Source organism: Ovis canadensis, chromosome 4, assembly GCF_042477335.2.
Source record: "Ovis canadensis isolate MfBH-ARS-UI-01 breed Bighorn chromosome 4, ARS-UI_OviCan_v2, whole genome shotgun sequence".
Classification (NCBI taxonomy): domain Eukaryota; kingdom Metazoa; phylum Chordata; class Mammalia; order Artiodactyla; family Bovidae; genus Ovis; species Ovis canadensis.
Genome location: NC_091248.1, coordinates 36,775,229 through 36,789,811, shown reverse-complemented (window position 1 = coordinate 36,789,811; position 14,583 = coordinate 36,775,229). Strand labels below are relative to the sequence as shown.

The following is a 14,583-nucleotide window of genomic DNA, read 5'->3' as shown; positions in this document are numbered from 1 at the left end:
CCACCCCCACCTCCACCCCCGCCCTTTATGCTCCCAGACCCAAGCCTACTTTTCTTCATCTTCAAATATTTGCTGGTTGATGGGGCTTGGAGGAGGTAGCGAGGCAGAAAAAAGTTCTGTGGTTTGGAAAACTTGGGCCTTTGTTGTGTCATTTCCCCTACCGCTCCCCGCCCCCACCACGTGACCAAGACAGGCCGGAATTTTGTGAATGGAGCTGAAAGGTGGGTGCAAGGGAGGGAGAGGCTCCGCCTCCTTCTCCGAAGAGGCCAATCTCCTAGCGGAGCGCTGCGGGGTCAGCAATAAACAACAATGGGCTGGGAACAGACGGTACGTTATTGGCTGCGGAGAGAACCTCGCGGGGCCTGAGCCCGAAGCTCCGCCCCCTCCTGTTACCCTGGTTACCCGTCCGGCTCCAGCCGCCGAGAAGGTCTTTGGAAACTGTTGCCCAGGTTAGAGCGGCTGGGCTATCCCGGGAGTGTTGGGCGGCGGGGTACGCTTGCCGCCTGATTGCACTCTCGGAAAGTACCCGAGAGCCTCACCGTGCCGGCCTTGAAGCCAGGCTGCGCCCAAACCTGTCCCCGGCCGGGGTAAATGTGCGGTTCCTGCTTAAAATACTCTTAGGTGCGCGCCTTAGGACCGGCTAACTCTGATTTACTGCTTTTAAAGAACTCACGGTGTGTGCCCTTGCTGTCCACAGTTATTGTGTCTCCCCAGTATTAAGGTTTTTAATATTATTATTAATAAAAAAAATTGACACTTCCATGGGTCCGAAATTGAGTCTTGTTCGCTCATACTGCAGTTTAATATGGCTCCATAATGTTCCATTTAAGGAAAAACTTTCGATTAGAAATTGAGAATTGTAGCACGTCTCCCAACAGGCTGAACAGCTGCCGAAAACTTCCTTTGGTCTTTAGCTCTGGTCGCCACCAGGATCACAAATGAATTTTAACACCGCTGAGTCCCCGGTGCCATTCCGAGGCCTCTCAGCCCGGGTTGGGCCGAGGCTTTCTTAAGTGACTCTTTACAGCTCAGCCCAGTTGGAGGGTCAGGCAAGTGGTTTCAGAATTGCAGCCCTCCCTTTTTAACGTCCTAGTCATTGTCCTTGAAACCCGACTCCCCTTCTCCCCTCGCCACCAATTCCTGGCTCTAGCAGTTTAAAAACTAGAGAGGAAGTGAAAGCGTCAAGTACAGTAAGTGACACCCTCCGCCTCCGTGTATACATAACAAAAGCTCAGGAAACGTGCGAGTCCCTAGGATATCCGAGCCACCTCAACCCATCCCTGCCCCTCCCCACTTGCACCGGGGACTCGAAACACCTAGTTGCAGTGCACACGTGGGACACGTTTTTATTTTATACTTTTCCTCACTTAGATAGCTCTGTAGTTCTCTCAGTTCCCTCTCCCAAAGCAACCCCTTCTAAAAAGCAATTCCTCTGCTTCTCCCAAGGGCTTTCCCCACAGATCTTACTGTCTCATGAAAGACTGACTTGAGGATGACGTTTTTAAAAAAATGTTTTTGATACACCGTAACGGTGATGATGGGCGTTGAAAAACGGGAAGAGGACTTGGGCCAAAAGCTTAGTAGGAACGAGGCTGTATTGCCAGGTGGGTTCCTTATCAGGTTCAAAGTGGAGGGACTGGAGATCTCGAGGGAGGTGAGGTAGGAGACTAAGGACGCATGGTCTTGGAAGATCGCGTTTCAGAATGTATATCTGACGCGAACGAAAGTGCTTTAGGAAAGTGCTTCAGCCGGATAGTGGACCAAACACACCAGTTAGGACAACTGGTGACTCGATACACATGGCTTCAGTGTCCCCAGGCGCCTTAACAATAAGCAGCGGGTTAGGACGGCAGCCGATTTGCTCTGTGGAGTTTCCAGGCTGCGGTCACAGCGCCGGCAGGCACAGCACCAGCTTGGGCAGAGGGGCGCGGGAGATTCACCAGAAGGGGCAGCGAGCCTCCTGATTGACAGCCCGAAATCTGATCTTGTGAAAGAGACGTGGAGCCAATGGGAGGCAGCGATCCATCAGTTTGGATTGGAGGCCCCTGGAGGAGAAGTAGAGGAAAAACCACCGAATTGAGCTCTGTCAGAGGCGCTTTCGGCTTCCAAGGGGGAAGTGCTGGGCAATAATTAATGTTTTTATTAAAATTGGAGGGAATTTTTTGCAGCCGTTCGCCTAGCGTGGCTTTCAGGTGGGTCTTTCCTACAACTTTTTATGTCTCTCCAGATAATTGCATGGTTGTGGGTTGCAAAAACTATCCTTACGAAAGAGGTGTCTCCGTCTCTTTAGTCCCGTTAGGTGCAAAGCAAGTCTCGCTGATCGCCATTGCTAGTTTTGCACACGTTTGCGAATCAGAGCTGCCCGGGGTACACCGACCGCGCAGGGAAACATCGAGAGTGAAAATAAATACATCGACTCTTGTTCGAATTTTTGCTACTAAGGAAAATATGTAAATTGTGAACTCTCTTGGCTCTCTTTGGATCCAGGTGAAGGAGGCTGTGTAGGGAGGGTTATTTTTGTGAATGGGACTGTCGGAGGATAATTAGCTATGCAAATTCAAGAGCTTCATTCATGATTTTTTTTTTTAAGCCTAAAAGCCATCTTGTTCCCCTCTAGGTTGATAGAAGTCCAGATCCCGAGGAAATCTCCAGCTAAATGCTTAAAATATAAAACACTGAGCTGAGATTTGCGAAGAGCAGCAGAATGGATGGATTTTATGACCAGCAAGTGCCTTACATGGTCACCAATGTGAGTGATCAGTTCGAAAGTTGCTGTTTATAAACTTGACTCCGACGGAGGGGGTGGGGGGAGGAGGGCGAGTGAGAAGAGGGGGGAGCAAGGGGGTTGGGACTGCAGATACTTTATCTGCTTTGTTGCCACTGTAGGGCGACTCTGCTTCTAGAAGCCCAGTCTTCAAAATGAGCTTACCTTTCAGTGATTTGGATAAGGCATAGTTTTGTTTTTAAGACCCCCCCTTTTTTTTTTTCTGTTTAAAGTGCTCAAGATGAGTGGAAGAGGAGAAGGAGGGCAGCAGCAGCTGCTGCACTCAAAGTTTTTGGCTGGGTTTGTCTGCCACATTGAAAAGAATGAAGTTGAGACAAATGCTGACACTTTTTTGTTTACATGGGTTTTGTTTCCTTTTTTTTTCTTTTCTTCTTTCTCATTGTCTCTCTTATATTTTTCATTTCATCACTCTCTTTTTGTTCTTTTTTTAGGGGATTATCTGAGAGAATAAACTTCAACTGTGTTTTAATCTAGCTTCGATCTAGCCTAAAAACGACTTTAAGTGTAATTGCTTAATGTTGTTTTGATACATGAATCTATGACTGATACACAGTGTATTCAGATCGCACAGGGAAGCAACTCTCCCTGGCTGTTGAATTCTCAGCATACGCTTTCACTGTCAAATGAATACAGAAAATGGATATTGGGATTGATACCATGGACTTTTATTTTTCTGTTTAAGGAGAGCATCCAGTAGACTTATGTATGCCTGTGTGTGTGTGTGTATGTGTGTGTGTGTGTGTGTTTGACATCTGAAGTTTACATTCTTTTAAAAGAATTTTATCTTTCCCTTTGTAGAATCAGCGTGGGAGAAATTGTAACGAGAAACCAACAAATGTCAGGAAAAGAAAATTCATTAACAGAGATCTGGCTCATGATTCAGAAGGTGAGGTTTGATTTAGAGCTGAATTCCCCCTCTTTACCTGTACTTCCCACCCTCATAAAGAAGAGAAGCATTCAGTCTTACATTAAGAATAATAAACTTTCAAATGATTGCATTTAAGCAAAACTTGTATTTGGAGCAATTAATGTGATGTGACAGTTTGCTGTTTTATGGCCCTGTCACAAACTAATGAAAGAAGGAAATAACTTAAAAGTGACATCCTTCTTTTAACCATTTTGTGTTTAAATATGTTTGTCCATATGGCATATAAGTAATCCCATACACTAAAGTAACAATTTGAAAATATCCAACACAGAGGAACAAATTAGACAGCTTAATTACTCTCTTCTCCTGCATTAGAAGTTGAGCAATATAAGTGACTGTTTGGTTTCCCATCTCCTTACACTAAACCATATACTGTTACCAAACTTTTCAGAGATGGTTTTGATGACCGTATGGTGTGGTCATAATATCTTGTTTATAGGCCTTTTAAGTGGTCAGTGAATCATAATTAAGGCCTAATTAATAATTGTAATACATATTTAGGAAATTAAGTTGAAGATTCTTTCTATGAACTGTTGATAGGGGTCAATATGTTATCAATTATTCCAGCCATATGGGGGCATTCATAATAAACTTAGATTTAATTATCAAGGTTCAGTTTGCCATTTAGATTAGGTAAATTGAATTCTCGAACTTCTTCAAATCTTCATATAAATAGGAATAAGTTACACATACCTCTCCCTCCCCAGTGACAGAATACACAATTTCGGACTTGATAATAAGCAGGTGCCAGGGAGTTATCTCTTTACTTTTGTAAACCTATTAGTGTAGAAATTTTCCTCTAAAATCTTGTATTTAATAGTTGTCCCTTTGAGTTTTGAAGCAATGAACCTCAAAACATATAGTACTTTGAGAATTATACCATGTACTGTTAAATCTTTGATAGAAGATTTGGAAGACAGAAATAAAGTGTTATTTAGTCTTTCTGATTTTTCCTCTACCACTATTTTAGCAAGAATTGAATATGTTTAAAAAAAGTTTCTGAGGATAGGCACACCTTTATCTCAACCTTTTTTGACTTCTACTGTAAGTGTGTTGTTTGAGGTCTCTAGGCTTATTTATTAAGCTGTGTGTTAAAAGGGGGTAAAAAAGATACTGAGAAGCATTGCTTAGTAGGCATCAAAATGGGCAGGATTATTGGTATAATTATGTTATGAACCCTCATTTCTTTATTGATGCCCCTCCCCAAATTAAATTGATCTATAGGACTAATGTCATGACAAACATTTCTATTTAATGTCGCCTAAAAGGTTTTCAAATCTTTTGTTTATGTCTTTGACTTGTTTTTTAGAACTCTTTCAAGATCTAAGTCAATTACAGGAAACATGGCTTGCAGAAGGTAAGGCAAAAAATTGCTTTCAAAGGAGGGGAAAAGCAACTCTAGAAGGGAAAGATTAAAAAAAAAAAAAAAGTCCTGAACTTGCTGTCTTAATGTTCAGCCCAATTAATTGAGCTCTAAAAGAGCCACCTCATGTGTCATGCATATATTAGAGCCTCTGATGAGTTTGTCTTTGGGGAATCTGGGACTGCACTACCCAGTGTCATCACAAATTACCAGGAGAAATTGCTTCCAGCTCACAATCACATCTGCTTTTGGCAAGAACTAATGCACCAAGACTTCAAGTTCTAAGCCTCTGTTCAGATTTTAATTGCAATTGATCAGGTTTATATTATTGTACCTCGAGAGACCTCCTAGAGCCAGAACCCGGCTTGCTGTTTCCTTTAGAGCAGCGCATATCATTATTTGGTGTTCTGGTGGAGGACTTTTCTGATGGCAGAAATTAGTTTCACTGGGTTCATCGGGACGGGATGCTTCAAGATTTAAGTGCAAGTGTCTTCTTTCCACCTTGCTCGCAACACAGAACGTTAGGTGTGTATCCAATGCTAAGGATATCTATGGCTTTAAAATAAACCTTCGGGGGATTGGAAGATTTTTAAAATGTTTTCTGTGTGTTACTATGATGTGATGTTTGTTGAAATTGACTTTTGCCATTTTATTGCTTGTATTAGGATTTATTTAAGTAGCAAGGAGACATTTAAAGGCATTGCTTTTAATTTTGATTGCTTTTTGATAACATTTTGTGTTGCCATCTATTGTATCTTTTATTGTAACTTTATTTTATAGGAACAAGGAGATACTGCTTCAGTACAGCTTTGTGCAACTTGAGATATGTCTAATGTTGAGGGACTTTTGTTGGTGTCTATAATTTGAAATTTTTCCTTTGGATTTGTTATGCTAAATGTGAAATAATAGTTTTATTATATTATGTGTCTTGTGGGAAACACGAAGAGAAAATTATAGATATTTAAGCATTGAATATAGTTGTGTTATTTCTATCTTTACATTATATGGGAAACATGCAATTTTTGGAACAGATTTTTTTAAAGATGGTTCAAAGAAGAGAGAGGGTCTTTGAAATGGAATTGAGCATTGCTGTTGCTACTTTGAGGCAGACTGCTGTGTTTTTTCGGGTGGTCTTGCTTGTAGTTGATCAAATTGCTGTTAGCATGTAAAATAAGTTTCTTTGTGTTGCTGATATCCTAGTTTTTCCAAAGAGCTCCTACAATCTTTATGAAGCTTTTAAGTTAAATAATAGCTTTTCCAGAAGCCCTTTGAAAGAGTGATTGCACTTGTATGTTAATGAAAGTTTTAGTCATATTTAAAGGTCATTTTGCTTGTCTCTGTAAATGAAACTTACTGCAATAGATTACTTATTATTGCAACATAAACCATACATTCAAACATAACTTTCTCAACAAAAATCTGCACAGAGGCTCGTGCATGAACTTTAGTCTGTTAAGTTTTGCAGAGTTGAAGGTTGTCAGAACATTACATTTATGAGGGAATTTATTCGCTTTTCCAAAATACCTTCTAATATCTATTTTAATTGTTCTAAAAGGTTTGTTGGTTCTTAAGATGTTTGAGTCTCACTGATTCCAAATCAGTGCACTTGCTGGCAGATTTTGAATGTGCATAGCAACTCTGTTCCTGGAATTTAAAAATGTGGAACTGTGACAGACTCTTACCATTTTTAATCACTTTCAGTGCAGTGTTTCACTTTTGACTTGTTTTGTTTCTTTGTTACTCAGATAAGTGATTTGGTAATTTATCTGAGTTTATTTTAAAACTCGGCGCTGAATATTCTTACCTGTGATAATTAACCTGACCTATAAATTGGATCTGAAGATTTAGTTTTCTATAAAATAAACCTAGAAAGTGATTGATGTATTTGAAAGAACATGGACTTTTACTTGGAAAAGAATTTATAAGCTTAAATAAGTTCAGGGATTAATCCCTGGAGTGTTTTATTGAATAACCAGGTGGGCTCCTTTTACAAACCATGAATAAGACTGTATTTTAGAATAATTTAATTCTATGATGATATAAGCATTAACAGTAACTTGATTTTTAAAAAATCTAATAGTAAGAAGAAAGGTGAATTTTTCTTTTTATTACTTGTTAATGAGCTGCACATTTATTTTTATTTTTAGCAATTTTACATAATTATGATATTTGCATTAGCATTTTAACTTATTCTACATCTTGATCAACATTAGCTGAGATCTCAAAGTTACATTAGTTTATTCGTTGCTAGCTAGATCTGTTCATTTATGTCCTTCTGGACATCCAGAAATCAAACATTGCCAAGCTGTCAGACTGTGAACCGTTTACTTCTTTCTTTTCATAATGTTTTATCTCTAAGAAGGATACCATAGAATTTAAGGCATCTTGACCCTTTAAAAAAGAGATCATTAGCAATTAACCAAGTTTCTCCCCTGAGTAAGAATCCCATTGGAAAGTTAAACAGGTCTAAAAATTTATTAGACAGGAAAGTCAAGTTAGTTCCGATGTGTCACAGAAATTTTTTAAAAAATAATCAGAGTCCCTGAATACTTGGGAAACAATACATTATCTCAGGTTTAATTTGTTTTGTTTCCTATAAGACTTTTTATAAAGTAGACCCAAAGTACACCATGAATTAATCATAAGTAAATTATTATACATTATGAAATGTGTTGTATGTCCAAGGAAAAATTTGGGGTAGATAAAGCAAGATTTGTATGAGGGTGAGGTTGGAACCATTCTTTTCGGTTCACTAAAGTGTTCTCCAAAAAATATACTTCCATTCCCCCCCAACCCCCAACGTAATTTCTGAACAGGGATCAACAATATGTTTTTGAAGAATATAACTTTATATTAGTATCACTTTTGAAGTACTAACATTGCAATTTCAAGGTTTGTGTTTTTTTTTTAACATATATGCCACACTTTAATCACATCTCATTCTGAAGAAAATTGTAAAGGTAATGTCTTCAGTGGCCACAGTAGCAGTTAAAAAATGGAGAATGTGCTTATTTAAAATTTTGCCAAAGCCACTTTCTTATGTTGTCATTTTCCATGTACAATACTTTATTGATTCTTTGACTTTTGAATTAGATTGCCATTGACAGAAAGGCAATTCCAATTATTTGATCCATGAAATAATGAGTTCAAATGTCCATTCTAATAACATCTTGGTAACATACTTTTTTAGTGGTGCTTTAAGGAAAGATATCCTAGTAATTCATCATTAAAATGGAACCTTTTGTATGTGGAGGACAGAAATAGAAGGATGTAGAAGTGAGTTAAGAGGCTCACATTTTTAAAAGTTACTCATTAAAGCTTACCTGCTAACACAACTTAGAGCGAAATGATACATTTCATATGTAGCTGATATAAATTTATAGCAACTTTTGAGTGTTATTTTTGATGTTGGTTTAGATGTCCGTGAGGTTTCCTTTCGTCAGTAGTTTTAAGGATAAATGTCAACAATGACTGGCTCCTATCAGGGCAGATGTTTTTCAGTTGTGATGTAAGTTAAATTTCATGCTGCCATGACACTTGAGTCGAAGTTGTATCTCTAAAAATAACTTTTCTACACTAAAGGTTATTATTACCTCATGCCCTTGTGCAGATAAGCTTTTTCCTTTTGTCTTCTGTGACCTTCCATTAATAATCAGGTTTGCTGAAAAGCAGAGATATCATTGTATCTCCTCAACTTTAGTGGTTGATACTAAATTTATATTCAAAATCATTTATCATGAATTTCCTTAAATGATATGTTGTTACTCAGTATGCATAGTGTCACCCACAATACAAAGCTATTTCAATGCATTCATTTTTATTTTTCAAAAATTAGACTTTCTTTTTGAAATTGAACATAAATTGAATATGTACTCATAGATTTTTTTTCCCTCCATGTGATACAGTTAGGAGAAAAGGCTTAAAAACTTCATTATTTTGTGTGGTTTAAAAAAAAAAGAGGAATTGAGAATTAGACATTAAATTACAGAAGTCCATACTATTTCTTAGTGTTGAGCAAGAGTCACTGTGAGGGGGCAAGAGGGAGCTACTGCCCATCTTTTTCTCGTACCATGAAATACTCTAAACTATGAAACAAAGACTTCTTGTTTGGACCTGATTAAGGGATACCAGTTGGAATAAACACATTCTATTTATCAGCATTTATTGACAATATATAAATGCATTTCATCTAGAATCTATTTGCAAAATAGAAATATTGGTTAAAAATAAAATTTGGATTTCGTATAGCCTAGATAGAGTTTTTCCAGAAGGTCTTAATATATGCTAATGAAATTACTAAGCTAATTCAGTTACAGAAAATTGTACTTTCTTAAATTTCATAGGAAAACTTTATTCCCTTTGACTGGTGTGCAACATCGTAATTAAAATAATAATAATAACAATAATAATAGAAGTCAGCTCTCAGTACCTTACAGAAAATGTTTTGCTAACAGCAACAGCTCTGAGCTACGCTTAAGTTTTCAAACCTCTATATAAGTTAAAGTTAGGAAACTGAAGTTGATTCGAGGCTAAAAACAACTGAAAGTTACTGTTTTCTTTCTCTTTGAGCATACAGAAAGCATGACTATCAATATTAAAGAATTTTCTGCCATGGAGGAATAGCCCCTTTTTTGTGCTGTTTAAATATATTTATACTTCTGCATTAATTAATGCTTATGCATTGGTACAGTCATTTTAATGTTAAAAGCGGATGTGGTGTAAAACCTGGCTTAGAGGTTTCATGATTATTTCATTCCATGGCCTGAAGCTTCATTGTAGGATTAAGCAAAATACAACTGTGTGAAGGTTGATTTTCTTGTTGTTTTATTTAAAAGAAAATTTAAATTTCTTCAGAGAAACTTGTTTCTTACCCTGTGAGAGGGAAATGCTATGAAGTTAAGCAATAGACTATTATAATCTTAAAATAAAAAGAGCATTTGAAGAATAAGCAAGAAAAAAAAGGCATTTCTTTAATGCTTTGTCATTTTTTCCCCTTTCTCTTTGCTTCCATTCTTCCTTCATCCATCCATCCATCCATCCATCCATCCATCCATCTGTCTTTCCATCTTCTTAGTTTTATACATTCAAATTTCTGTGACAAGTTACCCTATAAAGCAGGATGGATTAAATATATGTAAATGTATATATGGATTTCATTTTGTCATTTATTTAAACATATTCATTAATGGATCTGAACTGTATTTGAGATAGAGCAGTAAAATTGGTGTGTTTATATTGCAAGTTCAAGTTGACTAGCCTTAACTCTCTGGAAGGGTGTGACATGAAAAGATTGCGGTTGAGCCACATGGCTCATGCTGGACTGTGTTTTTGTGAATGGAGGCAGAACTCCAGTTCTGCCTGCTTGTCTGGAGGAATTGCCGAGGAGATCAGCTGTCTCATTCACGGGCAGAAAGAATGACTCATACATCTTCCGCCTTGTTTGGCTCCAGGTCATTGTTACAGTGGATAGAACTGGTTTTAATTAAATATTAACCCCTTTTCAACTTGACATTTGTGTCATTTGTAAGTTTTCCACTTTTCCCCTAGCTTTAAAAGAAAACCCAACAGGCGCCTAGTTTGTAAGAATAAGACGGTTTTTGCTTGTCTGCAGCCAAACTTGGAAAATATTTCAACATTCACCTTTTCTTAAGTAATGATTACTGCTTTATTTGAACATTAAAAGCAAGCACAAAAGAGAGACAAACTGTTTAAAAATTGTCTGCTCTCCATCTCACCCCCCTGCCTAGGCAATGTTAGTTAAGAAAGTATATATTAAAATTCAAAATAAGGATTAATGATTCTGTGACATCAAGATTGTCGTTAATATTTTCATGATTTTCTTTCTCATAATATATATTGCAATGTAATAAGAAAGACAAGGAGAGCGGGGGGAGGAAAAAAACAACTTTCGATGATAATCTGGGTAAAGCAAATAGCTGAGAGTGCACATACTACGCTTTTAAAGCCGAAGTCCTGAGACTTGATGGCAGCTTGTCTATTAATGTGCAATGAACTGACAGAAGCGCTCCAGCTATTACCAATAAAATCCACATGCTTCATCTTCTTGAAAGCCTTTTATTGGTCTTTTGGTATATACTTTCTCTTCCCCTTTCTTATTCTTCCCCTTCCTCTTTAATTACAGTGTGGGAAAACATTTTCATTCCCCAAAGGTGATTATTCCAAGCATAGTTTATAATAGATAGTAGTAAAATAACTATATATATATATATATACACACACACACACACACATATATACATATATATATACATTTAGTTTGGCCTCTATTGTTAATTTTCCTCTTTGGAGTGGGTATGGCTTGCCACAAATTTTCAGGCAGCTGTAGTTTGCTACTTCATAGCATTTTCGTGAATGGAGGCAAAAAAGGAAATGTATAATATGAGTGTGGCAATACTTTGTCATATTTTCCTTGCCCAGATCCAACTTGTGTTTTTCGTTAACTGCTTTCCTTTGACTCTAACTTGAAGTTAGAGATAGACTGAAGCCTTTGTCTATTTAAGTGGCATGCTGCTTCATTTGGTCTATTCAGTTTCTTAAGATTAGCTTCTGTGAAAATGTGAGTCATATGTTTTTTGTTAAAATTCTGTAATATGTTCAGGCACAAGTGTGAAGTATTTATTCAGTATGTTAAGGAGTTAGACTAGAAATAGCAATTCTTATTCTTTTTACAAAATTGTTAGTATGTAGCTATTTTCTGTCTCTGTGAGGTATAACTTCTGATTTCTTCTCTTCCCAAAGTTTTGCCTCTGCCCCCCTCCACTGTCAACAACCTTCCCCTCACCCGCACCCCACACATATGCCAACATATACTACTTACCCATCAGTTATTTTTATACCTTTCTTGTAGTGATATATATCATGGAGTTGCAAATTTGTCTTATGAAAGTAGAAAAAAAAAAAAAGTCTGGCCTTTAGGACATTCATACCAGCATATTCTGTTACAAATATATTTGTTACTCACTTGCTATTTTTAACTATTCCTGTAAAGGGGTATTACGTTTTTATTAGATTCTTGTAAATGTTGGCTTTTTAAAAGCATAGTAATGGCTGTGGTTGATAACTTTCCATCTCAATGGTTATCTCTGTTTAGCTATTAATTTAGAGCAAAAACCAAAACGTGTAGATACGATAGAAAAAGTGTATAGGATTTGATTCTGTCTGCCCGCTGTCATTTATTAAATAAATATTTAAAACATTTTTGTACTTTTTTTGGTGAAAACACTTTAAAGGACATTTGTCCACATAATTTGTGAGTCTTTGAGAAAAATGAGGCTTACTGCAATGTCAAAAAATGATTATAACTAAGAGAATACTAATGTACAAATTTTAGCTGTGATTTTTTTTCCATCTCCAATCTAATTCATTAGAAGTGAAAATACTAAACTTGCGTTGTAGTAATTTTAGTAGTACTTGTGTATGAAAGGAAAAAAATGGTGGGTGGTGGAGTTTTGGAAAGAAGAAAATATGTAACATTTTTTGAGTATCTGGTATTGTGACTGGCATTGTGTTTAGACTATTTCATTTAGTCTTCATGAAAAATATGTATTATCACTGTTAAACTGATGACTAAAATGGAGTTCTAACACTGTTGCACAGTTTACACAGCAGAGCACAGAAAAATGATTTGAAAGTTGCTTGATTTGGTTAACCTTGGTATCAGATGTTAGTGGAACCTGAAGCAAATAAACCTTTTCCTCCAGTACCAACTGGTGAAATAGGCATCAGTTCTAATTTGGAAAAAAAGTTATTAACTTGTCTCATTTCCTTTAGTGGCAAGGAACGTAATTTATCTGTAATAAACTCAAGTATTGGTAAACAGAAGAAAGTTGTTAGAAAATAGTTGAATGTCCTGCTGCATATATTTTGGCAATTTGCAAGATTATCATTTATTCTGCTCTTGATATATAACAAATTTTTTTCAACAAATGTTTTTTTAAATCCTATTAAATAAGCTGACACACTAGACATTTAAATTGTGTGTATGTTGTGTTTCTTTCTTATATAGAACTTTTTAAATATCGAATTTCTCTTTATATGGATTTTTTCTTAACTCTATTACCAACCCCAAACTTTTTCAACAAAGACTGATTATTTTCATAAGAATTCCTCATACAGAATAGATACTTTAAAAAAATTACATCTGTTTTAATATGACTTGATTAGATAAGTTTCAGGATTAGGTAATATTAGTGAAATAATACTAGCCAATCAGATTATACCTAAAGTTAATTAGGATGGTAACTCATTATATTTTTGCCAAATTAAAAGTGACCCCACTTTTATGTAGTTTGTATGTGTGTAATTGTGCATATTTTTGTGTGTATATGGAAACTTGTTTTTGTGATATGTCAATTTGGAATAGGTTATTTTGATGCCTGAATTAACTGTGATAAAAATATTCTAGAAGTAAAAAATATACTTCTGTTTTGATTGCTGAACACATTAAGTTCTTGCTATTCATCGTTTTATTCCTTTACTAAAGACAGGGAAGTCATTTGACATTATGACTGATGAAATAGTGATATTCTTTTTGTTAGTCTTGAGTGGTCACCTGGAAAATATTGTGAATGAAAATATGAGGTTTATTTTTATTAATTATTATTTTTATGATTGTGACCATAATCACTGAGATATAATATTTTATTCCATATGACCAAAATCAATGACTGTCTTTCATGTAAAAAACTTCATCACATCTTTTGGCCAAATTTCGGGCAAATGTTAATTATGGTAGTCTAGCAGTAGGCCAAACACATCGAAAACAGACATTTCTAAAAGGCAGAGGGGTTTGTGTAATAACTACACATCGTTTGAAAGAATTCTGTGATAAATTTAAATGGGCTGCTTAAACATCGGCAGTAGGCGAATTAAAATACTTCTTACTCCATTCTTGCCAAAAACACTGCAGCTAATAGAATTCCTATAGCTGCTTTTATTTTCATGTTTCTTTTATTTCCATGTGGCAAGTAAAATGCCGAGGAACTACAACTGCCACCATTTTCTTTCTGATATATGTGTTTTCTGGTTGACATTGATGATTGCTTCTATTTCCCTTCTTGAATTTTGCTGTCAATACCATTTGAAATAGGAACTCACTGGCAAATAATCGTAGGTTTGGTCTCAACCTAAAAAAAAATCTCCCATGAGAGATTTTACTTGACATTCTTTACACTTTGGCAGTTTCTCTCTTAATTTCTTTTTTCATTTTTTTTTTTTTCCCCCTTCAGCTCAGGTACCTGACAATGATGAGCAGTTTGTGCCAGACTACCAGGCTGAAAGTTGTAAGTACCGTGTGACTCATCTCTTGAATTTGTCTTTGTTTCCTCCTCTTATTCTTTCTCTGGGCTTGGTCTCCTCTTCCAGTGTCTGTTCTTGGTTCTGTGTCTGTGCCTTTTCAGCTTACAATCATGAGGTAACTGTATTTGTCCGGTTGAGACAGCAGAATTCCTCTGTGATCTGAACAGAGCTTGGGAAAACTGGCTGGGC

The 14,583-nt window shown here is 36.5% G+C and overlaps 1 protein-coding gene across 2 annotated transcripts in view; it reads left to right on the top strand.

Annotated features, from left to right (window-relative positions):
- Positions 1-1,820: 1,820 nt before the first annotated feature.
- ETV1 (ETS variant transcription factor 1) overlaps positions 1,821-14,583 on the top strand; it is a 97,471-nt gene continuing 84,708 nt past the window's right edge. Inside the window, exons 1-6 of one of the 2 annotated variants that reach the window (XM_069586638.1) lie at positions 1,821-2,192; positions 2,291-2,487; positions 2,618-2,749; positions 3,584-3,671; positions 5,023-5,070; positions 14,325-14,378. In XM_069586638.1, coding sequence (XP_069442739.1) covers positions 2,705-2,749; positions 3,584-3,671; positions 5,023-5,070; positions 14,325-14,378 — 235 coding nt within the window. In that variant the 5' untranslated portion in view covers positions 1,821-2,192; positions 2,291-2,487; positions 2,618-2,704. The remainder of the gene's footprint in view (positions 2,193-2,290; positions 2,488-2,617; positions 2,750-3,583; positions 3,672-5,022; positions 5,071-14,324; positions 14,379-14,583) is intronic. The other variant, XM_069586640.1, reaches the window with a different exon arrangement.